Genomic DNA, 24,261 nt, shown 5'->3' on the forward strand with positions numbered 1-24,261 from the left:
CTCTGTCGATTCTCTCTTTCACGAGGAGGACTCCTCTTTCTCTGCTCAGCTCGATGTATTCTGCGCTGTCGCTCGTAAATATACGGGCTTTTCCTGACTTTAGCCTTTTCACATCAATACCTAAATCCCGTGCAATGTTACCCACTACAGATCCTTTTGCCATTTCCTCCGGAATAGAATAGCTAACTTGGCCGAGGACGGAACCGAGGGAGAAGACGGACATGAAAAACAGTACTTGCCCTCTCATTGTTCTGTCCATGATTCAAGTCGCACGACGACAAATGTGTTACGTTCGGGTTTAAAATGAAAATATGTCCACGTGAAAACGAAAAAAAAAATAAAAATTAACAAATAGATGCAATCCAGAAATGTTTACGAGAAGACAATCAGCTTCGTGTAGCCATGTTTTTCTGGCTCTGACCAATGTTCTTTCTCGCTTTCTTTCTTCAGAATACGAGCATGACATAGGACGATCTGCTTCAAATCCTTTCTGCAATTGCAACACGTTGACCAACAGCGGCCCACTGAGTTCAAACAGCAAAACTACAAGATGGGTTAAAGTAAAACCAGCAGCAATGCTTTAGAAACGTGCAGCTCAGGGACAATAAAGAACTTCCAAACAGAATTATGTCAAAGTTAGTGCTTTCCATCTAAACGGCAAAACGGAAACTGACACATAAAGTAAAATAAAACACCAAAAAAAAAAAAAAAAAAAAAAATCAAAGTGTCAGAAATCAGAAAGACAAAATACGAATGGAAAAGTTAAGAAAAGGGTAAGGGAATGGGTGGTAGAAGTCTACCTCTGTCCGAGGTGCTGAAAGAATGCGGTCATAAAGTAGACACTTATCTAATCAAACAGCGTTGAAAAAAGTAAGATTTCTGTTTTCTAACCTCCAAAGGAGAGTCTGGTTCATCCAGGATGCTCTTCTCACTCTGCATCCGTTGCATCGTCCCTGTAGAACTGGGGTCCATTATCAACACGTTCTGACTACCAGCTCTGCCGAACTTACAGTCACTCTTTCTGGAGTCAGTCGTCCTGCACACCTCGTAATTGTACACGTGTTGGAGAGTCCCTGTCCCCAAAGTGTCTGAGTAACGTGGTGGATAATATGGAATCACAGGGAGGTTGGAGTGATACAGGATGCGAGACTGTCTCCACCTGTAGATTTTCACTGATATGATAACCACTAAACACGTGATGAAGAGGAAGGAAACTACAGCCAGAGCCAACACCAAGTAAAAAGTCAGGTTGTCATTGTACTCCTTGTCGTGTGGAAAGTCTGTGAACTCCGACAGCACTTCAGGGAAGCTGTCTGCCACCGCCACATTAACAATGACTGTAGCTGAACGAGAGGGCTGCCCGTTGTCCTCCACTATAACAGTCAGTCTTTGTTTCACAGCATCTTTATCAGTCACTTGGCGGATAGTTCTGATTTCTCCATTCTGTAAGCCCACTTCAAACAGCGCCCTGTCTGTGGTTTTCTGCAGTTTATAGGAGAGCCAGGCATTCTGTCCAGAGTCCACATCAACAGCCACCACTTTAGTCACCAGGTAGCCAACATCTGCTGAACGAGGCACCATCTCAGCCACCAGAGAGCCTCCAGTCTGGACTGGATACAGAACCTGTGGAGGGTTGTCATTCTGGTCCTGGATGATCATTTTCACTGTCACGTTGCTACTGAGCAGAGGAGAGCCTCCATCCTGAGCTTTGACGTGGAACTGGAAATCTTTGATCTGCTCATAGTCAAAAGAGCGCACTGCATGGATGACTCCACTATCAGCACTAACAGACACATATGATGAGACTGGTACTCCGTTAACAGAGGAGTCCTCCAGTATGTAAGAAACACGGGCATTCTGGTTCCAGTCAGCGTCTCTGGCTTTCACTGTGAATACAGAGAGGCCTGGTGTGTTGTTTTCTACAATGTAGGCCTCATATGAGCTCTTCTCAAAGACAGGTGCATTGTCATTCACATCTGAGATCTGTAAGGTGAGAGTGACGCTACTGGAGAGAGAGGGCACTCCTTCATCAGAGCAGGTGACTGTGATATTATATTCAGAAGCTCTCTCTCTGTCTAAATCACTGTCTGTCACTAAACTATAGAAGTTATTTGTTGATGTTTTTAAAGTGAATGGTATATTTTCAGTAATAAAACATTCTACCTTTCCGTTTTGTCCTGAGTCTTTGTCATCTATGTTTATCATTGTCACTACTGTATTCAGTTTAGCATCCTCGGATATCACTGTTGACTTTGACATTATAGTAATCTCAGGCTTGTTATCATTCACGTCTTGGACATCAACAACTAATTTGCAAGAATCTGTGAGTCCTCCTTCATCGCTAGCAAGTAAGTTTATCTGATGGCTTCGAGAATCTTCAAAATCAATGTTTCCAATTAAAGTAACTTCACCGTTTTCGTTATTAACGTCGAATACTTTCCTAATTCCATCTAACGTATTTGTGATTGAATATGTTATCTTACTGTTTGATCCTTGATCTGCATCAGATGCTGTAACAGTAGCAACGACTGTTCCTTTAGGTGAATTCTCAGTAACTGCAGCTTTGTATGTTTGCTGTGTAAAAACTGGAGCATTATCATTAGCGTCTAACACTGTAATAACAATCAGCATTGTTCCTGACATCTGCGGCTCTCCTCCATCTACAGCAGTTAACACAAGAGATAGCCGCTCCTCTTTCTCTCTGTCTAAAGGCTTCTGTAACACCATCTCAACGTTTTTATTTCCATCTGCATTATTGTGCATCTTGAGAGAAAAATGATCGGATGGTTTTAACTGGTAACTTTTGAGATCATTAATTCCAACATCAAGATCTACAGCCTTTTCTAGCACAAATTTTGCCCCGATCATCGTTGACTCACTAATTTTGAATTTCATTTCACCTTTTTCAAAAGTTGGTGGATTATCGTTGATATCATCGATCTGCACTGTTACGGAGTAAAATTCCATAGGATTCTCCAAAATAATCTGAAAATGTAAAGCACAAGGCGTCGTCTTCCTGCAGAGCGCCTCCCGGTCGATTCTCTCTTTCACTACGAGGACCCCTCTTTCTCTGTTCAGCGCGATGTAGTCGCCGCTGTCTCTTGTAAATATTCGCGCTTGACCGGATGCTAGACGTCTGATTTCCAAACCTAAATCATGTGCTATATTACCGACTAAAGAACCCTTCGCCATTTCTTCCGGAATAGAGTAGCTGACCTGCCCGAGCACTGATCCGATGGAGAGGAGACAGATGAACAACAGTACCTGCTTTGTCATCGTTCTATTCGATGTTTTTCCACTGAAGCTCCGTTTATATCCAGGAGAACTGATATAGATTTCAGTAGCAATAGTTAATTTCGTGTCTGCATAATCCACACAGGAAAGATGGGCTCAGATGCCGACGTCTCTGATCCGAATACTGAATATGAGACGAGTGGTCTTTCTTTCCCGTCGTGTTCTTTCTTTATTATGCCACTATTACATGGGAGGTGCTGTTACAAAACCCACTGTCAGTTGTCGACATCCTGGTCAACAGCGGCCCTAAGAGTTCATATTAGAAAACTGCAAAAAGCAGCATTAACGAGCCTCCTCCGACAAGCATTCTGTTAAAATCTTGTAGTGCAACAATATTATATATATATATATATATATATATATATATGTATATATATAGTAGCTATATGAAATTATATATAATTTCAAAGAAATGTCATAATAATGGCATAGCCGTCATTCCACTTTAGTCAGCGATATCCACAATTGAGTCTCACCATTTAAAGTGAAAAACGCTAAGTAGAGGGAAAACATGTGGCCAGAGATAGTGTCGCTGTCCAGTGTTCTGAAATGGACGGAGCCTGCCTGACAACAAAAAGCACGGGGAAAAACTCTCACAGTATGGCTATGCTAAGAAATTATTGTTTTCCCCGTGGATGTAGAGCAGAAGAAACATTTATGCATGTGATATTAGAAAATCTGCTCATGTTTAAAATATGAGAAAGTGATATGAGAGAAAGTGCACTCTGTATAACCAAATATAATTAAAACAAAGGGTTCACTTCAGTTCAGTTCAGCTGCCTGTTTCTGTATGCAATTAAACAACCGAAAAACAATGTGGATATAAACAACAACAGCAACAAAAACAAATATATATGAAGGCAGTGGAAAATGGAATGAGACCAGTGAAAGGATAAAGTTGGCACAGAAACATTAAATGCTCGTTTATCTCCACACTTAAACGCGTTATACAACTCAAAGTGGTTTCTAGCAAAACAATAAACTTAAAACAAAACCGAACATTGATAAAATAAATAATGCTAAGGAAGTCTAACCTCTAGAGGAGAGTCTGGTTCATCCAGGATGCTCTTCTCACTCTGCATCTGCTGCATCGTCCCTGTAGAACTGGGGTCCATTATAAACACGTTCTGACTACCAGCTCTGCCGAACTTACAGTCACTCTTTCTGGAGTCAGTCGTCCTGCACACCTCGTAATTGTACACGTGTTGGAGGGTCCCTGTCCCCAAAGTGTCTGAGTAACGTGGTGGATAATATGGAATCACAGGGAGGTTGGAGTGATACAGGATGCGAGACTGTCTCCATCTGTAGATTTTCACTGATATGATAACCACTAAACACGTGATGAAGAGGAAGGAAACTACAGCCAGAGCCAACACTAAGTAAAAAGTCAGGTTGTCATTGTACTCCTTGTCGTGTGGAAAGTCAGTGAACTCCGACAGCACGTCAGGGAAGCTGTCCGCCACCGCCACGTTAACAATGACTGTAGCTGAACGAGAGGGCTGCCCGTTGTCCTCCACTATAACAGTCAGTCTTTGTTTCACAGCATCTTTATCAGTCACTTGGCGGATAGTTCTGATTTCTCCATTCTGTAAGTCCACTTCAAACAGCGCCCTGTCTGTGGTTTTCTGCAGTTTATAGGAGAGCCAGGCATTCTGTCCAGAGTCCACATCAACAGCCACCACTTTAGTCACCAGATAGCCCACATCTGCTGAACGAGGAACCATCTCAGCCACCAGAGAGCCTCCAGTCTGGACTGGATACAGAACCTGAGGAGGGTTGTCGTTCTGGTCCTGGATCACTATTTTCACTGTCACGTTGCTACTGAGTGGAGGAGAGCCTCCATCCTGAGCTTTTACTCTGAACTGGAAATCTTTGATCTGCTCGTAGTCAAAAGAGCGCACTGCATGGATGACTCCACTATCAGCACTAACAGACACATATGATGAGACTGGTACTCCGTTAACAGAGGAGTCCTCCAATATGTAAGAAACACGGGCATTCTGGTTCCAATCAGCATCTCTGGCGTTCACTGTGAATACAGAGAGGCCTGGTGTGTTGTTTTCTACAATGTAGGCCTCATATGAGCTCCTCTCAAAGACAGGAGGATTGTCATTGACATCTGAGATCTGTAAGGTGAGAGTGACCCTGCTGGAGAGGGAGGGTACTCCCTCATCAGAGCAGGCCACTGTGATATTATACTCAGAGGCTCTCTCTCTGTCTAAATCACTGTCTGTCACTAAACTATAGAAATTATTTGCTGATGTTTTTAAAGTGAATGGTATATTTTCAGTAATAAAGCATTTCACATTCCCGTTGTCTGCGGAATCTAAGTCCTCAATATTTATCATTGTCACTACAGTATTAAGTTTAGCATCCTCGGATATCACTGTTGACTTGGACATTATGTTAATTTCAGGTTTGTTGTCATTTACATCTTGAACATCAACAACTAATTTGCAAGAATCAGTGAGTCCTCCTTCATCACTAGCAAGTAAGTTTAGTTGATAGTGTCGGGACTCTTCAAAGTCAATGTTTCCAATTAAAGTAAGTTCACCATTTTCATTATTTATCTCAAATACTTTCCTGTCATCGTCAACTGAATTTGTGATTGAATATGTTATCTTACTGTTTGATCCTTGATCTGCATCAGATGCTGTAACAGTAGCAACGACTGTTCCTTTAGGTGAATTCTCAGTGACTGTAGCTTTGTATGTTTGCTGTGTAAAAACTGGAGCATTATCATTAGCGTCTAACACTGTAATAACAATCAGCATTGTTCCTGACATCTGCGGCTCTCCTCCATCTACAGCAGTTAACACAAGAGATAGCCGCTCCTCTTTCTCTCTGTCTAAAGGCTTCTGTAACACCATCTCAACGTTTTTATTTCCATCTGCATTATTGTGCAGTTTCAGAACAAAATGATCGGATGGTTTTAATTCGTATCCATGTACACTATTTATTCCAACATCAAGGTCTAAAGCCCTTTCCAGCACAAATTTTGCCCCGATCACTGCTGACTCACTTATTTTGAATTGCGTTTCAGCTTTTTTGAAGGTTGGTGGATTATCATTAATGTCAGTGATCTGGACGGTAACCGTGTAAAATTCCATAGGATTTTCCAAAATAATCTGAAAATGCAAAGCACAAGGCGTCGTCTGTCTGCAGAGCGCCTCTCGGTCGATTCGCTCTTTCACTACGAGGACTCCTCTTTCTCTGTTCAGCGCGATGTACTCGTCGCTGTCTCGAGTATAAATTCGAGCCTTGCCAGAAGATAAACGTTTCATTTCTAAACCTAAATCTTGAGCTATATTGCCGACTAAAGAACCTCTTGACATTTCTTCCGGAACAGTATAGCTGACTTGGCCCACCACCGCTCCGATGGAGAGGTGAGCGATAAACAACAGTACCTTCCTTGCCATTGTTCTCTCCGGTTTATGTTCTGCGATGTTTAGTCTGGTTATATCCCATAAAACTGATACAGATCCCAGTAGTAACAGTCAACTCCGCGCATGCCTCATTCACACAAAAACGATGAGATGAAAAATCCACATCTCTATTCCAAATACTGTGAACGAGTTGAGTGGCCCGTCTTTCCCGTCGTGTTCTGTCTTTATTATGTCGATGCTACAGGGGAGGTGCCGCTTCAAAACCTACTGCCAATTGTCGACATGTTGGTCAACAGCGGCCCTAAGAGTTCATACTAGAAAACTGCAGAAATGCAACATGAACGAGCCTCCTCCGACACGCATTCATTTAAAATCTAGCAATTTAACGATTACTTGTCTGAAATGAATATTACAATAATATACATTTATTTTATGAATAATGCTGGATGTTTCTAATCAATTTTAAGTCAGTTAAACAAAGAGAAGCTCAGATTGTGTTGGGAGTCATATATATTAAATTATCGAATATTAAAATGAAAAGCATCGGGCAGCATAGCAGTTAATGCCCTGAAGTCTGAGATCAAAAACCGAATCTCAGCATTTAAAGGGGAAACACTGAGTAGAGATAAAACGTGTGGATAGAGATGGCGTCGCTGTCCAGTGTTCTGAAAAGGAGAGGCTCTCCCTAACGACCAAACAGCACTGAATGAAAAAAAAAGTGTCAGAGTATGGCCATGCGCAGGATTGACTTTTCCCAATGACTGAACAGCAGAAAAAACAAACAAACAAGTATGCTGTCATATAAGAATATCACCTCATGTTTAAATTATGTGGAACAGTAATGGGACTCTATACTTTTTCTTAGCATAGGAAAAGAGGGTTTTATGAAGACTGCACAGTGGAATAAGTCTGAGAAATGAATACATTTTTGAGTAATTAGAAAGTTTAAGAGAGGAGATACATGAGCATTTCAAGTTTCGATGCAAAGTTGTATCTTGAAAAAATATGAACCTAAAGAAAAGGTGGACATTGATGATGTTAATAATGCTAAAGAAGTCTAACCTCCAGAGGAGAGTCTGGTTCATCCAGGATGCTCTTCTCACTCTGCATCCGCTGCATCGTCCCTGTAGAACTGGGGTCCATTATCAAAACGTTCTGACTACCAGCTCTGCCGAACTTACAGTCACTCTTTCTGGAGTCAGTCGTCCTGCACACCTCGTAATTGTACACGTGTTGGAGAGTCCCTGTCCCCAAAGTGTCTGAGTAACGTGGTGGATAATATGGAATCACAGGGAGGTTGGAGTGATACAGGATGCGAGACTGTCTCCACCTGAAGATTTTCACTGATATGATAACCACTAAACACGTGATGAAGAGGAAGGAAACTACAGCCAGAGCCAACACTAAGTAAAAAGTCAGGTTGTCATTGTACTCCTTGTCGTGTGGAAAGTCAATGAACTCCGACAGCACTTCAGGGAAGCTGTCCGCCACCGCCACGTTAACAATGACTGTAGCTGAACGAGAGGGCTGCCCGTTGTCCTCCACTATAACAGTCAGTCTTTGTTTCACAGCATCTTTATCAGTCACTTGGCGATTAGTTCTGATTTCTCCATTCTGTAAGCCCACTTCAAACAGTGCCCTGTCTGTGGTTTTCTGCAGTTTATAGGAGAGCCAGGCATTCTGTCCAGAGTCCACATCAACAGCCACCACTTTAGTCACCAGATAGCCCATATCTGCTGAACGAGGAACCATCTCAGCCACCAGAGAACCACCGGTCTGGACTGGATACAGAACCTGAGGAGGGTTGTCGTTCTGGTCCTGGATCATTATTTTCACTGTCACATTGCTACTGAGTGGAGGAGAGCCTCCATCCTGAGCTTTAATGCAGAACTGGAAATCTTTGATCTGCTCGTAGTCAAAAGAGCGCACTGCGTGGATGACTCCACTATCAGCACTAACGGACACATATGAGGAGACTGGTATTCCGTTAACAGAGGAGTCCTCCAGTATGTAAGAAACACGGGCATTCTGGTTCCAGTCAGCGTCTCTGGCTTTCACTGTAAATATAGAGAGGCCTGGTGTGTTGTTTTCTACAATGTAGGCCTCATATGAGCTCCTCTCAAAGACAGGAGCGTTGTCATTCACATCTGAGATCTGTAAGGTGAGAGTGACGCTGCTGGAGAGGGAGGGCACTCCCTCGTCAGAGCAGGTCACTGTGATATTATACTCAGATGCTCTCTCTCTGTCTAAATCACTGTCTGTCACTAAACTATAGAAATTGTTTGTCGATGTTTTTAACATAAACGGTACATTGTCGCTGACAATACAACGAACGTTTCCGTTTTCTCCTGTGTCCTTGTCTTCGATGTTTATCATAGTAACGACTGTACTAAGTTTTGCATCCTCTGAAATTACAGTGGACTTCGACATTATATTAATTTCAGGTTTGTTGTCATTTATATCTTTAACATCAACAATCAGCTTACAAGAATCAGTGAGTCCTCCCTCGTCGCTAGCACGTAAACTTATTTGAAAATGCGGCGACTCTTCGAAGTCAATGTTTCCAATCAACGTAATTTCACCGTTTTCTTTGTTTATATTAAATACTTTCCTGACACCATCCAATGTTTTTGTAATTGAATATGTTATCTTACTGTTTGATCCCTGATCTGCATCAGATGCTGTAACAGTAGCAACGACTGTTCCTTTAGGTGAATTCTCAGTAACCGTAGCTTTGTATGTTTGCTGTGTAAAAACTGGAGCATTATCATTAGCGTCTAACACTGTAATAACAATCAGCATTGTTCCTGACATCTGCGGCTCTCCTCCATCTACAGCCGTTAACACGAGAGATATTTGCTCCTCCTTCTCTCTGTCTAAAGGCTTCTGTAACACCATCTCAACGTTTTTATTTCCATCTGCATTATTGTGCAGTTTTAAAGCAAAATTATTCGATGGTTTTAATTCGTACCTGTGAAGATCATTAATTCCAACATCAAGGTCTACAGCCCTTTCCAGCACAAATTTTCCACCGATCACTGCCGACTCACTTATCTTAAATTCGATTTTTTGTTCCTCGAAGGTCGGTGCATTATCGTTAATATCCGTGATCTGGACTGTAACCGAGTAAAATTCCATAGGATTCTCTAAGATGATTTGAAAATGTAAAGCACAAGGCATCGTTTTCCTGCAGAGCGCCTCTCGGTCGATTCTCTCTTTCACTAAAAGGACCCCTCTTTCTCTGTTCAGCTCGATGTACTCGTCGCTGTCTCGGGTATAAATTCGAGCTTTTCCAGAAGTCAGTCTGTTGATTTCTAATCCCAAATCTTGAGCTATATTTCCGACTAAAGATCCTTTCGCCATTTCCTCTGGTATTGAATAACTGACTTGTGCATTTACCGAGCCAAGGCAAAGGAGAGCGAAACACAAAACAGCGTGTCCTTTCATTGTTCTATCGGAGTATTTTCTCAGCGATGGTCCACAATGCGGCTGTTCATCCCATCAACTAAAATCCATGCATCCAGTCTTCAAACATCGGTTTGACAGCCGTATAGTCCACGCAGTTTAATGAACAGTCTCGGAGAGTGTCGCTTGTGTTGCCAGATTTTCTTTAAAGGCAAATGTCCGCTCTTTCACGTCGTGCCCTGTTTTCTGTCTCTCATGTAACATGGGAGGTGCTGCCACATCCCTACTCTCAGTCATCAACACTCTAGTCAACAGCGGCCCTTAGAGTTCACAATACAAAAGTGCAGACAACCACCATGAATTTATCTGCTCATAGGACTTTCTCTCAGACAAAATTGCCAGGAAACATGTAAATAATATTAGAACCATGACATATCCACAAAGTCAAAATAAACAATCCAACCCAGTTTATGGCTGCAATTGTCTCATGTTTCTATAAGTCGCTGGCCATAAAAATTCTCCATCCACACACGAACAAGAAAAGAATAAAAGGAACAAAAGGTGCAAAATAAGAAATAATGAAAGCAAACTGAAGATTTAACAAAGGAAAAAGTGAGACATAAAAGTGTGACCAGAAATGTCGCTGCCCAGGGTCCTGAAATAATACAAGTCTTGCAGGAGGTCAGTCTGGCTGAGGAGTACACGTGCTTGTATGAAGACAGGTATCAACTTTGACAAAGTACGTGTAAAGTTTCAATCACTATTTACGCAGAAGCAGGAAAACAAAATATTAATGACTGAGAAAAATAGCTTCAGAGCTTTAGAGTCAAAGAAGCCAAACAATGATTCAGCTCTTTAAGAACTTAACTGAAAATTATGAGTTAAGGAAAACGAGTTAAACTACTGGCAAAATGAAATCAGTCTAACCTTTAAAGAACTGACCTAGTTTAAGTCAAAGTGCAAACTGGTAGCTGCGAGACCAAGGACTTTATACAACATAAAACATATCACTGATGTGTGCTGAAAATTTTCGGATCCATATAAAAAATGCTATATATAGTGATATATTTAAAAATGCAAGACCAAGAGTAAAAAAAAAAAAAAAAAAAAAAAAAAAATACAAGAAGACGAAGCTATGACTGACCTCTAAAGGAGAGTCTGGTTCATCCAGGATGCTCTTCTCACTCTGTATCCGCTGCATCGTCCCTGTAGAACTGGGGTCCATTATCAACACGTTCTGACTACCAGCTTTGCCGAACTTACAGTCACTCTTTCTGGAGTCAGTCGTCCTGCACACCTCGTAATTGTACACGTGTTGGAGAGTGCCTGTCCCCAAAGTGTCTGAGTAACGTGGTGGATAATATGGAATCACAGGGAGGTTGGAGTGACACAAGATGCGAGACTGTCTCCACCTGTAGATTTTCACTGATATGATAACCACTAAACACGTAATGAAGAGGAAGGAAACTACAGCCAGAGCCAACACTAAGTAAAAAGTCAGGTTGTCATTGTACTCCTTGTCGTGTGGAAAGTCAGTGAACTCCGACAGCACTTCAGGGAAGCTGTCCGCCACCGCCACGTTAACAATGACTGTAGCTGAACGAGAGGGCTGCCCGTTGTCCTCCACTATAACAGTCAGTCTTTGTTTCACAGCATCTTTATCAGTCACTTGGCGGATAGTTCTGATTTCTCCATTCTGTAAGCCCACTTCAAACAGCGCCCTGTCTGTGGTTTTCTGCAGTTTATAGGAGAGCCAGGCATTCTGTCCAGAGTCCACATCAACAGCCACCACTTTAGTCACCAGATAGCCAACATCTGCTGAACGAGGAACCATCTCAGCCACCAGAGAGCCACTAGTCTGGACTGGATACAGAACCTGAGGAGGGTTGTCGTTCTGGTCCTGGATGATCATTTTCACTGTCACATTGCTACTGAGTGGAGGAGAGCCTCCATCCTGAGCTTTGACACGGAACTGGAAATCTTTGATCTGCTCATAGTCAAAAGAGCGCACTGCGTGGATGACTCCACTATCAGCACTAACGGACACATATGAGGAGACTGCTACTCCGTTAACAGAAGAGTCCTCAAGCATGTAAGAAACACGGGCATTCTGGTTCCAGTCAGCATCTCTGGCTTTCACTGTGAATACAGAGAGCCCTGGTGTGTTATTTTCTACAATGTAGGCCTCATATGAGCTCCTCTCAAAGACAGGTGCATTGTCATTGACATCTGAGATCTGTAAGGTGAGAGTGACGCTGCCGGAGAGGGAGGGCACTCCCTCATCGGAGCAGGTCACTGTGATATTATACTCAGAGGCTCTCTCTCTGTCTAAATCACTGTCTGTCACTAAACTATAGAAATTATTTGTTGATGTTTTTAACATAAATGGAATATTTTCATTAACAGAGCATCTGACATTTCCGTTGTCTCCTGAATCTACGTCCTCAATGTTTATCATTGTCACTACTGTATTAAGTTCAGCATCCTCTGATATCACAGTTGACTTAGACATTATATTAATTTCAGGTTTGTTGTCATTTACATCTTGAACATCAACAACAAGCTTACAAGAGTCAGTGAGTCCTCCATCATCACTTGCTCCTAAATTTATTTGAAAATGCTTAGATTTCTCAAAATCAATGTTTCCAATAACAGAAACTTCACCGCTGTCCCTGTTTATCCTAAATATTTTCCTTACATTTCCTAACGTATTTGTGATTGAATATGTTATCTTACTGTTTGATCCTTGATCTGCATCAGATGCTGTAACAGTAGCAACGACTGTTCCTTTAGGTGAATTCTCAGTCACTGTAGCTTTGTATGTTTGCTGTGTAAAAACTGGAGCATTATCATTAGCGTCTAAAACTGTAATAACAATCAGCATTGTTCCTGACATCTGCGGCTCTCCTCCATCTACAGCAGTTAACACGAGAGATATCCGCTCCTCCTTCTCTCTGTCTAAAGGCTTCTGTAACACCATCTCAACATTTTTATGGCCATCGGCATTGTCGTTCAGTTTCAGAACAAAATTATCTGATGGTTTTAATTCGTAGTTTTGAACCGCATTAATTCCAACATCAAGATCCTCCGCCCTTTCCAGGACAAATTTTGCACCCATCACCGCCGATTCACTAATTCTGAATTTCATTTCATCCTTTTCAAAAGTTGGCGCATTATCGTTAATGTCAGTGATCTGGACTGTAACAGTGTAAAATTCCATAGGATTCTCCAAAATAATCTGAAAATGTAAAGCACAAAGCGTCGTCTCTGTACACAGCGCCTCTCGGTCGATTCTCTCCTTTACGAGCAGGACGCCTCTTTCTCTGTTCAGCTCAATGTACTCGTCGCTGTTCCTTGTATAAATCCTGGCCTTGCCTGATAGCAGTCGCTTAATTTCCAAACCTAAATCCTGTGCAATATTTCCAACTAAAGATCCTTTAGCCATCTCCTCCGGGATAGAGTAGCTGACCTGCGCGAACACCGAGTCGAGGAAAAGGAGAGAGACCAACAGCAGTACTTGCCGATTCATTGTTCTATCCGATGTTTCCCTCAGTGAGATTCGGTCTCCTTACATCCCATAAAGGCAAAGCATTTATATTCCACTGTAAAAAAGCTAATTAAAACCTACACAAGAATCTCATTGGAAGAGGTTTTGTTTAAGCAATCTTTCTTTTCATCAATCCTCCTCGATCACAATTGCCCGATATTTGTCCGTTGTGTTCTCTCCGTCTTATGTCGACGTTTTATGGGAGGTGCTGCTACCAACATGCTCTCATTTATCAACACTATGGTCAACAGCGTCCCTAAGAGTCCGTATAATAAAACTGCAGAGCACCATCTAAACTTCAACTCTGAAAACTCCAGGGGAAATGGGTGGAAATGTTTCTAAAACGCAAAATGAACACAGAACATTTCTAAGAACTGCCGTCAGACATGTAAGAAATGTATTCTTCTTTAACAAAGAGTCCCTTACAATAGGATATTTAAAATTAAATCCGCTCAATGATAGAGCGTACATTCATCAGGTACTTCCTGAGTATGCAGGGCCAACGCAAAGATAAAATTCGAATGGACATAAGGTAAGAGTGGAAAAAAAAGGAAAAAAAAGGAAGTGCACCGAAAAATAACTAAACAGTTTGTTTATAAAAGGAGGAGAAAAAAAACAAAAAAAACAAAACAAAAATCAAGTCTGAGGAAAAAACTTTTCGCATGGGCTTCATCAATTTCTAAAGTCGCTGTCCGCGGTACTGAAAAGAAACAACTGAATGAGAAAAGAAAAAACAAACAAACATTGACACTGCACATAGTGCTTCAAAGCCATGAGAAGGAAACTTTTCCTGAAAATTAATCATCTATTTTTCAACTGCATCATTGCAAATACTTGCGTTGTATTGCATACATTATTAGTGTGGTTATTGACGCGGTACACCAAATATTGTTTATGAAGACAAAAACATGTTTGAGATTGAAACGTATTTATCTTTTAGGTACTAAATCTTAATAGTAGTACGCTCCACAATGATTGCTGATTACACTAAAAATGCTAACATTACACGAAAACCGTTTGTTTAACGCAGTCTCACCTCTAGAGGAGAGTCTGGTTCATCCAGGATGCTCTTCTCACTCTGCATCCGCTGCATCGTCCCTGTAGAACTGGGGTCCATTATCAACACGTTCTGACTACCAGCTCTGCCGAACTTACAGTCACTCTTTCTGGAGTCAGTCGTCCTGCACACCTCGTAATTGTACACGTGTTGGAGAGTCCCTGTCCCCAAAGTGTCTGAGTAACGTGGTGGATAATATGGAATCACAGGGAGGTTGGAGTGATACAGGATGCGAGACTGTCTCCACCTGTAGATTTTCACTGATATGATAACCACTAAACACGTGATGAAGAGGAAGGAAACTACAGCCAGAGCCAACACTAAGTAAAAAGTCAGGTTGTCATTGTACTCCTTGTCGTGTGGAAAGTCAGTGAACTCCGACAGCACTTCAGGGAAGCTGTCCGCCACCGCCACGTTAACAATGACTGTAGCTGAGCGAGAGGGCTGCCCGTTGTCCTCCACTATAACAGTCAGTCTTTGTTTCACAGCATCTTTATCAGTCACTTGGCGGATTGTTCTGATTTCTCCATTCTGTAAGCCCACTTCAAACAGCGCCCTGTCTGTGGTTTTCTGCAGTTTATAAGAGAGCCAGGCATTCTGTCCAGAGTCCACATCAACAGCCACCACTTTAGTCACCAGATAGCCCACATCTGCTGAACGAGGAACCATCTCAGCCACCAGAGAGCCACCAGTCTGGACTGGATACAGAACCTGAGGAGGGTTGTCGTTCTGGTCCTGGATCATTATTTTCACTGTCACATTGCTACTGAGTGGAGGAGAGCCTCCATCCTGAGCTTTTATTCTGAACTGGAAATCTTTGATCTGCTCATAGTCAAAAGAGCGCACTGCGTGGATGACTCCACTATCAGCACTAACGGATACATATGAGGAGACTTGTACTCCGTTAACAGAGGAGTCCTCCAGTATGTAAGAAACACGAGCATTCTGGTTCCAGTCAGCATCTCTAGCTTTCACTGTGAATACAGAGAGCCCTGGTGTGTTGTTTTCTACAATGTAGGCCTCATATGAGCTCCTCTCAAAGACAGGAGCGTTGTCATTCACATCTGAGATCTGTAAGGTGAGAGTGACGCTGCTGGATAGAGAGGGCACTCCTTCATCAGAGCAGGTCACTGTGATATTATACTCAGAGGCTCTCTCTCTGTCTAAATCACTGTCTGTCACTAAACTATAGAAATTATTTGTCGATGTTTTTAACATAAACGGTAAACTCTCGCTGATAATACAATGAACCTTTCCGTTTTCTCCCGTGTCCTTGTCTTCGATGTTTATCATTGTAACGACGGTGTTAAGTTTAGCATCCTCTGCAATTACGGTTGATTTGGACATTATGTTAATTTCAGGTTTGTTGTCATTTACATCTTGAACATCAACAATTAACTTGCAGGAATCAGTGAATCCTCCATCATCACTTGCAAGTAAATTTATTTGGAAACGTCTTGATTTTTCGAAGTCAATGTCGTCAGTTAATGAAATTTCGCCATTGCCATCGTTGACCTGAAATACTTTCCTTACGTTATCTAACGTATTTGTGATTGAATATGTTATCTTACTGTTTGATCCCTGATCTGCATCAGATGCTGTAACAGTAGCAACGACTGTTCCTTTCGGTGAATTCTCAGTAACTGTAGTTTTGTATGTTTGCTGTGTAAAAACTGGAGCATTATCATTAACGTCTAACACTGTAATAACAATCAGCATTGTTCCTGACATCTGCGGCTCTCCTCCATCTACAGCAGTTAACACGAGAGATATCCGCTCCTCTTTTTCTCTGTCTAAATGCTTCTGTAACACCATCTCGACGTTTTTATGGCCATCGGCGTTATTGTGCAGTTTCAGAGCAAAATTATCTGATGGTTTTAATGTGTACCTTTGAAGATCATTAATTCCATCATCAAGATCTACAGCCCTTTCCAGGACAAATTTTGCACCGATCACCGCCGATTCACTAATTCTGAATTTCATTTCAGCCTTTTCAAAAGTTGGTGCATTATCGTTAATATCAGTGATCTGGACTGTAACAGTGTAAAATTCCATAGGATTCTCCAAAATAATCTGAAAATGTAAAGCACAAAGCGTCGTCTCTGTACACAGCGCCTCTCGGTCGATTCTCTCCTTGACGAGCAGGACGCCTCTTTCTCTGTTCAGCTCAATGTACTCGTCACTGTCCCTTGTATAAATCTTGGCCTTGCCTGATAGCAAACGTTTAATTTCCAAACCTAAATCCTGTGCTATATTTCCAACTAAAGAACCTTTAGCCATTTCCTCCGGAATAGAGTAGCTGACCTGCGCTATCACCGAGTCGAGGAAAAGGAGAGAGATCAACAGCAGTACTTGCCGATTCATTGTTCTATCCGATGTTTCTCCAAATGAGATTCGGTCTCTTTATACCCAAGAAAACGGAAAGTTATATTCCACTGGCAAACGTCAAATTAAAAGCTACACAGGAAGCTCACTGGAACCATCAGTTTGTTTTTGCAGAAATCTTCCTTTTCAGTAATCCTCCTCGACCAGAATTGCCAGATATTTTTCCTCTGTGTTCTCTCTGTCTTGTGTCGACGTTTTATGGGAGGTGCTGCTACTAACATGCTCTCAGTCGTCAACACTGTGGTCAACAGCGTCCCTAACAGTCCAAATTATAAAACTGCACAGCACCAACTAAAAGTCATCGTTGTGAATACAAGCTGTAAAACATGTGTACATTTAGTTATACTGAATGTTTTGAGAAAATGTACTCTTCATAGGCATATGGCATGTAGGAAATCAATATATGACTAATGTCGAGGTCCTTATAACAACATATTTGAATTAAAAAAAAATCACGTAGTTATAAATCAAACTATCGTCAGATATTGCACGTGCATAATTAATCAGTGTGAATATCACAGTCGAACCGAAGATGGGAAAGAGAGATAGAAGTGGAAAATTTATACTTACAAAGCAAAAGATAAATGACATCAAGATAAAACGAAATTACCTTAAACTTTGGAAATAACTGCCAAACTTTCGCACATGGTTTATCACTTAACATGTCGCTGTCCCTGGTTCTGAAATGAATAAACGGTATGACCGCAAAAACTCTCAGACAGCCATAGATTCCTGCCATATATATAGGTGACCGGTTTAAACTATAATGTGAAACCTAGACCACTTTCCCCAGAAAGCAACGAAAAAAGATGGAAAGTACATTACAATACTACAGATACACGAACACTGTATTAAAGCAGTCTCACCTCTAGAGGAGAGTCTGGTTCGTCCAGGATGCTCTTCTCACTCTGCATTCGCTGCATCGTCCCTGTAGAACTGGGGTCCATTATCAACACGTTCTGACTACCAGCTCTGCCGAACTTACAGTCACTCTTTCTGGAGTCAGTCGTCCTGCACACCTCGTAATTGTACACGTGTTGGAGAGTCCCTGTCCCCAAAGTGTCTGAGTAACGTGGTGGATAATATGGAATCACAGGGAGGTTGGAGTGATACAGGATGCGAGACTGTCTCCACCTGTAGATTTTCACTGATATGATAACCACTAAACACGTGATGAAGAGGAAGGAAACTACAGCCAGAGCCAACACTAAGTAAAAAGTCAGGTTGTCATTGTACTCCTTGTCGTGTGGAAAGTCTGTGAACTCCGACAGCACTTCAGAGAAGCTGTCTGCCACCGCCACGTTAACAATGACTGTAGCTGAGCGAGAGGGCTGCCCGTTGTCCTCCACTATAACAGTCAGTCTTTGTTTCACAGCATCTTTATCAGTCACTTGGCGGATAGTTCTGATTTCTCCATTCTGTAAGCCCACTTCAAACAGCGCCCTGTCTGTGGCTTTCTGCAGTTTATAGGAGAGCCAGGCATTCTGTCCAGAGTCCACATCAACAGCCACCACTTTAGTCACCAGATAGCCCACATCTGCTGAACTAGGAACCATCTCAGCCACCAGAGAGCCTCCAGTCTGTACTGGATACAGAACCTGAGGAGGGTTGTCGTTCTGGTCCTGGATCATTATTTTCACTGTCACGTTGCTACTGAGTGGAGGAGAGCCTCCATCCTGAGCTTTGACACGGAACTGGAAATCTTTGATCTGCTCATAGTCAAAAGAGCGCACTGCGTGGATGACTCCACTATCAGCACTAACGGACACATATGAGGAGACTGGTACTCCGTTAACAGAGGAGTCCTCCAGTATGTAAGAAACACGGGCATTCTGGTTCCAGTCAGCGTCTCTAGCTTTCACTGTGAATATAGAGAGGCCTGGTGTGTTGTTTTCTACAATGTAGGCCTCATATGAGTTCCCCTCAAAGACAGGTGCGTTGTCATTCACATCTGAGATCTGTAAGGTGAGAGTGACGCTGCTGGAGAGGGAGGGCACTCCCTCATCAGAGCAGGTCACTGTGATATTATACTCAGAGGCTCTCTCTCTGTCTAAATCACCTTCTGTTACAACGGTAAAGAAATTATTTGTGGATGATTTAATAGCGAAGGGAATGTTTTCGTTTAGAACACACATAACTTTACCGTTTTCATTTGAATCTGGATCTTGTATATTAAGCATTATTACAACCGTTCCTGGGTTCGTGCTCTCAGACAGTGTGGTCGATTTAGACATAATGTTAATGGACGGAGGGTTATCATTTATATCTGCAACGTCCACGATCACTTTACACGCATCTGATAGCCCCCCCTGATCTGACACCTGCACATCTAGCTCGTACAGTCTTCTTTTTTCATAATCTACATTTCCAGCGAGAGTCAATAGTCCACTGTCAGGATCAATTTGAAATAGACTTGCTGCAGCCGATTTAGGAATCGTGTATGTAACCTTCCCGTTATTTCCTTTGTCCACGTCAGTAGCCCTTACGGTCGTTATCACCGTACCAACAGGAGCATTCTCCGTAACACTTGCTTTGTACTCCGGTTTTGAGCAAACAGGCGGGTTGTCATTTGCGTCTAACACAGTGATGGTTATCTGCATTGTTCCCGAGAGCTGCGGTTCGCCACCATCCAGAGCTGTTAACGTTAATGTTAAATGCTCATTATCTTCTCTGTCTAACTGTTTCTGTAAAACCATTTCGACATGTTTCGTGCCATCCCCTCGGCTGATGGTTTTGAGCAGGAAATTATCACTGGGTTTAAGGGTGTAGCTGCTCAACCCGTTAACGCCAACATCGTCGTCTATAGCCTTCTCTAAGACGAAGCGAGCTCCAGTAAGAGCCGATTCGCTAATTTCATATTTCATCTCACCTCTCTCAAATGTGGGAGGGTTGTCATTTATATCGGTGATTTCAACCGTGACGGTATAAAACTCCATCGGGTTTTCCAGGATCATTTGAAAATGCAGTGCACAAGGCATTGTTTGACCACACAGCGATTCTCTGTCTATTCTGTCTTTAATACGAAGCTCCCCTCTTTCTCGCTTCAGCTCTACATACTCTTCATTGTTGCCAGTATAAATACGACCTTTACCCGACTTCAGTCTGTCCACTCCTAAACCTAAATCGTGGGCTATGTTACCAATAACAGCACCCCTTTCCATCTCCTCAGGGATAGAATAACTGACCTGCCCGCGTACTACACCGAGAGAGAACACGGAGATAAACAGCAGCACTTGCCAATCCATCGTTCCAGTCGACACCTCTTTGAAGAAAATCAGAAAATCCTCTTTTTGTTCGACTCAAGTTAACGTTTTGACCTATAGACACACGTATGTGCCCCGTAGGATGTCACTTATTCTAAATTGTGGAACAAAGAAATCCCATCGTACAGTCCTGTCTTCTGCTGTTCATGGCCATCCCGACTGTTAACTCTGCCACACTCTATTTTCCAATGCTGACGTACAGGGGAGGTACTGCAACGAATACTTCTTCAGTAACTCGATGGCTAACAGCGTCCCTCACTGTCCAATGGACTGAACTGCATGATGTCTTATAGTGACGATCACAATAAAACCATTTAAAATAAAAAGATAAAAAAGTATATATGTATATATAGAGAGAGTTACTCGGAGTTATAGTGCTTGATTTAAGTGTAGACACAGTTAAATTAGATTTTCCTACACTGCTGTTAAATAACGAATGAAAAGAGCAATTAAGAAAATGGAACAGAAAAGTAAGAAATGATAAAAATATAAAACTAGCACCACCACAAATACACATACAGTCATAAAGCCATATTAAGATTCAAAAAGCACTGCACTAATGTGAAAATCACTGATATAACAACCAAGTAGGTGTTTGCACAAAAATAGAAAAAAAAGGGGACAAATGCAGAGGAGAGAGGGAAAGGAGAGAAAGAAAACTAGAAAAGACAATAGACAACAAGGAAGAGTGTTTGTGTGTGCGTGTGTGTGTGTGCGAGAACGAGAGAAAAAGAGACAGAGAAAAACTAGGAGAAAGGGTATACGGGGAGACCAACATTTCAGTATCTGGGTGTATCTCGACTGTTCTGTGCGCTGTCCGTGGTACTGAAACAATAATTTCCTGAAAACTAACCTCTAGAGGAGAGTCTGGTTCATCCAGGATGCTCTTCTCACACTGCATCCGCTGCATCGTCCCTGTAGAACTGGGGTCCATTATCAACACGTTCTGACTACCAGCTCTGCCGAACTTACAGTCACTCTTTCTGGAGTCAGTCGTCCTGCACACCTCGTAATTGTACACGTGTTGGAGAGTGCCTGTCCCCAAAGTGTCTGAGTAACGTGGTGGATAATATGGAATCACAGGGAGGTTGGAGTGATACAGGATGCAAGACTGTCTCCACCTGTAGATTTTCACTGATATGATAACCACTAAACACGTGATGAAGAGGAAGGAAACTACAGCCAGAGCCAACACTAAGTAAAAAGTCAGGTTGTCATTGTAGTCCTTGTCGTGTGGAAAGTCAGTGAACTCCGACAGCACTTCAGGGAAGCTGTCCGCCACCGCCACGTTAACAATGACTGTAGCTGAACGAGAGGGCTGCCCGTTGTCCTCCACTATAACAGTCAGTCTTTGTTTCACAGCATCTTTATCAGTCACTTGGCGGATAGTTCTGATTTCTCCATTCTGTAAGCCCACTTCAAACAGCGCCCTGTCTGTGGCTTTCTGCAGTTTATAGGAGAGCCAGGCATTCTGTCCAGAGTCCACATCAACAGCCACCACTTTAGTCACCAGATAGCCCATATCTGCTGAACGAGGAACCATCTCAGCCACCAGAGAGCCTCCAGTCTGGACTGGATATAGAACCTGAGGAGGGTTGTCGTTCTGGTCCTGGATCATTATTTTCACTGTCACATTGCTACTGAGTGGAGGAGAGCCTCCATCCTGAGCTTTGACGCGGAACTGAAAATCTTTGATCTGCTCATAGTCAAATGACCGTACTGCATGGATGACTCCACTATCAGCACTAACGGACACATATGAGGAAACTGGCACTCCGTTAACAGAGGAGTCCTCCAATATGTAAGAAACACGGGCATTCTGGTTCCAGTCAGCATCTCTGGCTTTCACTGTGAATACAGAGAGCCCTGGTGTGTTGTTTTCTACAATGTAGGCCTCATATGAGCTCCTCTCAAAAACAGGTGCGTTGTCATTCACATCTGAGATCTGTAAGGTGAGAGTGACGCTGCTGGAGAGAGAGGGCACTCCCTCATCAGAGCAGGTCACTGTGATATTATATTCAGAATCTCTCTCTCTGTCTAAATCACTTTCAGTTACTATACTGAAGAAATTATTTGACGTTGAAGAAACTGAAAATGGGATATTCTTGTTAATATCACATAGAACCTTTCCATTCTCACCCGAGTCTGGATCTTGGATATTTACAATTGTCACAACAGTGCCTGGCTGAATGTCCTCTGTTACTACACTGGACTTTGACATGACATTAATGGCCGGTATGTTGTCATTCGTATCAAGTATTTCCACTATAACTTTACTGGAATCGGTTAGTCCTCCGTCATCACTAGCCTGGACATGTATTTGATATTGTCTTTTCTTTTCATAGTCAGTGTTTCCGATCAATTTAACTTCTCCAGTTTCTCCGTTTATATCAAATATTTCTGACGCATCATCGACAGAGTTCAATATTGCATAGGATATCTTCGCATTTGATCCCTCATCTAAATCTGAGGCGCTGACCGTTATCACTTCCGTTCCTGCCGGTGAATTTTCTCTTAAGGTGGATTTATAGATTTTCTGTGTAAAAACTGGAGCATTATCATTACTATCAAGCACATTTATGTTTATCTGAACCGCACCGGAGAGCTGCGGCTCGCCACCGTCTACTGCAGTCAGAACAAGAGACAAATGGTCCTGTTTTTCTCGATCTAAGGGTTTTTGCAAAACCATCTCTACCATCTTGCTTCCATCTGCTTGATTTTGCAGCTTCAGAACAAAGTTATCAGTTGGTTTTAACACATAACTTTGAAGGCTATTCACACCGACATCCAGATCTATTGCCTGCTCGAGGACAAACACATTTCCTGTAACAGCAGACTCACTTATTCTGAATTTCATTTCTCCTCTTTTAAAAATCGGGGCGTTGTCATTAACATCAGTGACTTCTACGGTGATACTATAAAATTCCATCGGATTCTCTAAAATAACCTGGAAATGCAAAGCACAGGGCGCCGTCTGTGCACAGATCGTCTCTCTGTCGATTCTTTCTTTGACGAGAAGGACTCCCCTATCTTTATTCAAGTCGATGTACTCTGCGTTCTCTCCCGTATAGATTCGAGCCTTTCCCGATTTCAGTCTTTTCACATCCAACCCCAAATCTTGAGCAATATCACCCACGAAAGAGCCTTTCGGCATCTCCTCGGGGATGGAGTAGCTGACCTGCCCAGTGACCGAACGCAAACAGAGAAACGAGATAAAAAGCAGCACTTGCCGTCTCATTGTTCTGACCGACATGTTCCTGTAAAGTGAAGAATGGAATATTCCTGAAGAAAAACAGCTTCCCCTTACAGGTAATCCTTATATCCTCCGGTTATATCACCATGTATGTCATAAAAAGAAAACGCAAAGTAACAGAATTCGTCCAAAAAACGAAGGAATGAACATTTATATTCAAGCCCTTCGTGTGTTGTACTGTTCGTTGTGTCTTTCTCTCGTTCTGTATCTGAAATGGTGGGGGAGGAACTGCTGATTTCTTCTCCTAACTGACACAGACTGGTCAACAGCGGCCCTAAGAGTTCATCATGCTGAACTACAGATCACTGTAGAAGGTGATTTTAAGTCTATGTTCAGGTTGGTAGATTCCCTAAATTTAACGTCAAAAATAAAGTAGAGAAAATATAGATTTCTTTTTTTATTGGTTATTTTTGTTCTGCAACTAACTTGAAAGGCCAAACTCACAGAACGACGCCAGGCAAAGTCAAAATAAACGAAAACAAAGATGCAGACACTAGGTAGCCAGGATAAATAAATCTGCTCCTAGTGGTGTTACAGCGGTATGTCTCTCTCTCTCTCACACACACACACGTACACGCACACCAAAAACACACACATACACACTCACCGATTGCTTAATTTATGTTCAATGCGCTCTTAAAACTATACAGTCACCTTCTCAGTCACCTTCT

General features: G+C 42.2%; 5 protein-coding genes and 1 pseudogene across 6 annotated transcripts; all 6 read right to left on the minus strand.

The window, feature by feature from the left end:
* Nucleotides 1-790: 790 nt before the first annotated feature.
* LOC311491449 (protocadherin gamma-A2-like) lies at nucleotides 791-3,276 on the minus strand (the record flags this gene model as incomplete). The annotated part of the gene is made up of 1 exon (XM_084549377.1): nucleotides 791-3,276. The coding sequence occupies one exon, from the start codon at nucleotides 3,274-3,276 to the stop codon at nucleotides 844-846; it is 2,433 nt and encodes an 810-aa protein (XP_084405503.1). The 3' UTR covers nucleotides 791-843.
* A 1,037-nt stretch (nucleotides 3,277-4,313) lies between these two features.
* Nucleotides 4,314-6,762, minus strand: LOC311491366 (protocadherin gamma-A5-like; annotated as a pseudogene). Its single transcript has one exon. The product of its transcript is annotated as a protocadherin gamma-A5-like (transcript).
* A 965-nt stretch (nucleotides 6,763-7,727) lies between these two features.
* Nucleotides 7,728-10,421, minus strand: LOC311491461 (protocadherin gamma-A2-like; the record flags this gene model as incomplete). The annotated part of the gene is made up of 1 exon (XM_084549389.1): nucleotides 7,728-10,421. The coding sequence occupies exon 1, from the start codon at nucleotides 10,125-10,127 to the stop codon at nucleotides 7,728-7,730; it is 2,400 nt and encodes a 799-aa protein (XP_084405515.1). The 5' UTR covers nucleotides 10,128-10,421.
* A 616-nt stretch (nucleotides 10,422-11,037) lies between these two features.
* On the minus strand, nucleotides 11,038-14,122 carry LOC311491367 (protocadherin gamma-A2-like; the record flags this gene model as incomplete). The annotated part of the gene is made up of 2 exons (XM_084549271.1): nucleotides 11,207-14,122; nucleotides 11,038-11,056 (listed from the first exon to the last, which is right to left on the minus strand). Exons 1-2 carry the CDS (start codon nucleotides 13,612-13,614, stop codon nucleotides 11,038-11,040), a joined length of 2,427 nt encoding a protein of 808 aa, XP_084405397.1. The 5' UTR covers nucleotides 13,615-14,122.
* A 531-nt stretch (nucleotides 14,123-14,653) lies between these two features.
* LOC311491368 (uncharacterized protein) lies at nucleotides 14,654-23,940 on the minus strand (the record flags this gene model as incomplete). The annotated part of the gene is given in 3 exon segments (XM_084549272.1): nucleotides 14,654-17,071; nucleotides 17,077-17,124; nucleotides 21,164-23,940. Coding segments are annotated over 3 exon segments (4,893 nt in total). The 5' UTR covers nucleotides 23,591-23,940.
* LOC311491467 (protocadherin beta-16-like) lies at nucleotides 17,926-20,590 on the minus strand (the record flags this gene model as incomplete). The annotated part of the gene is made up of 1 exon (XM_084549395.1): nucleotides 17,926-20,590. Exon 1 carries the CDS (start codon nucleotides 20,317-20,319, stop codon nucleotides 17,926-17,928), a length of 2,394 nt encoding a protein of 797 aa, XP_084405521.1. The 5' UTR covers nucleotides 20,320-20,590.
* Nucleotides 23,941-24,261: the final 321 nt, after the last annotated feature.

This window comes from Chelon labrosus (assembly GCF_963514085.1).
Source record: "Chelon labrosus genome assembly, chromosome: 8".
In the NCBI taxonomy this organism is placed as follows: domain Eukaryota; kingdom Metazoa; phylum Chordata; class Actinopteri; order Mugiliformes; family Mugilidae; genus Chelon; species Chelon labrosus.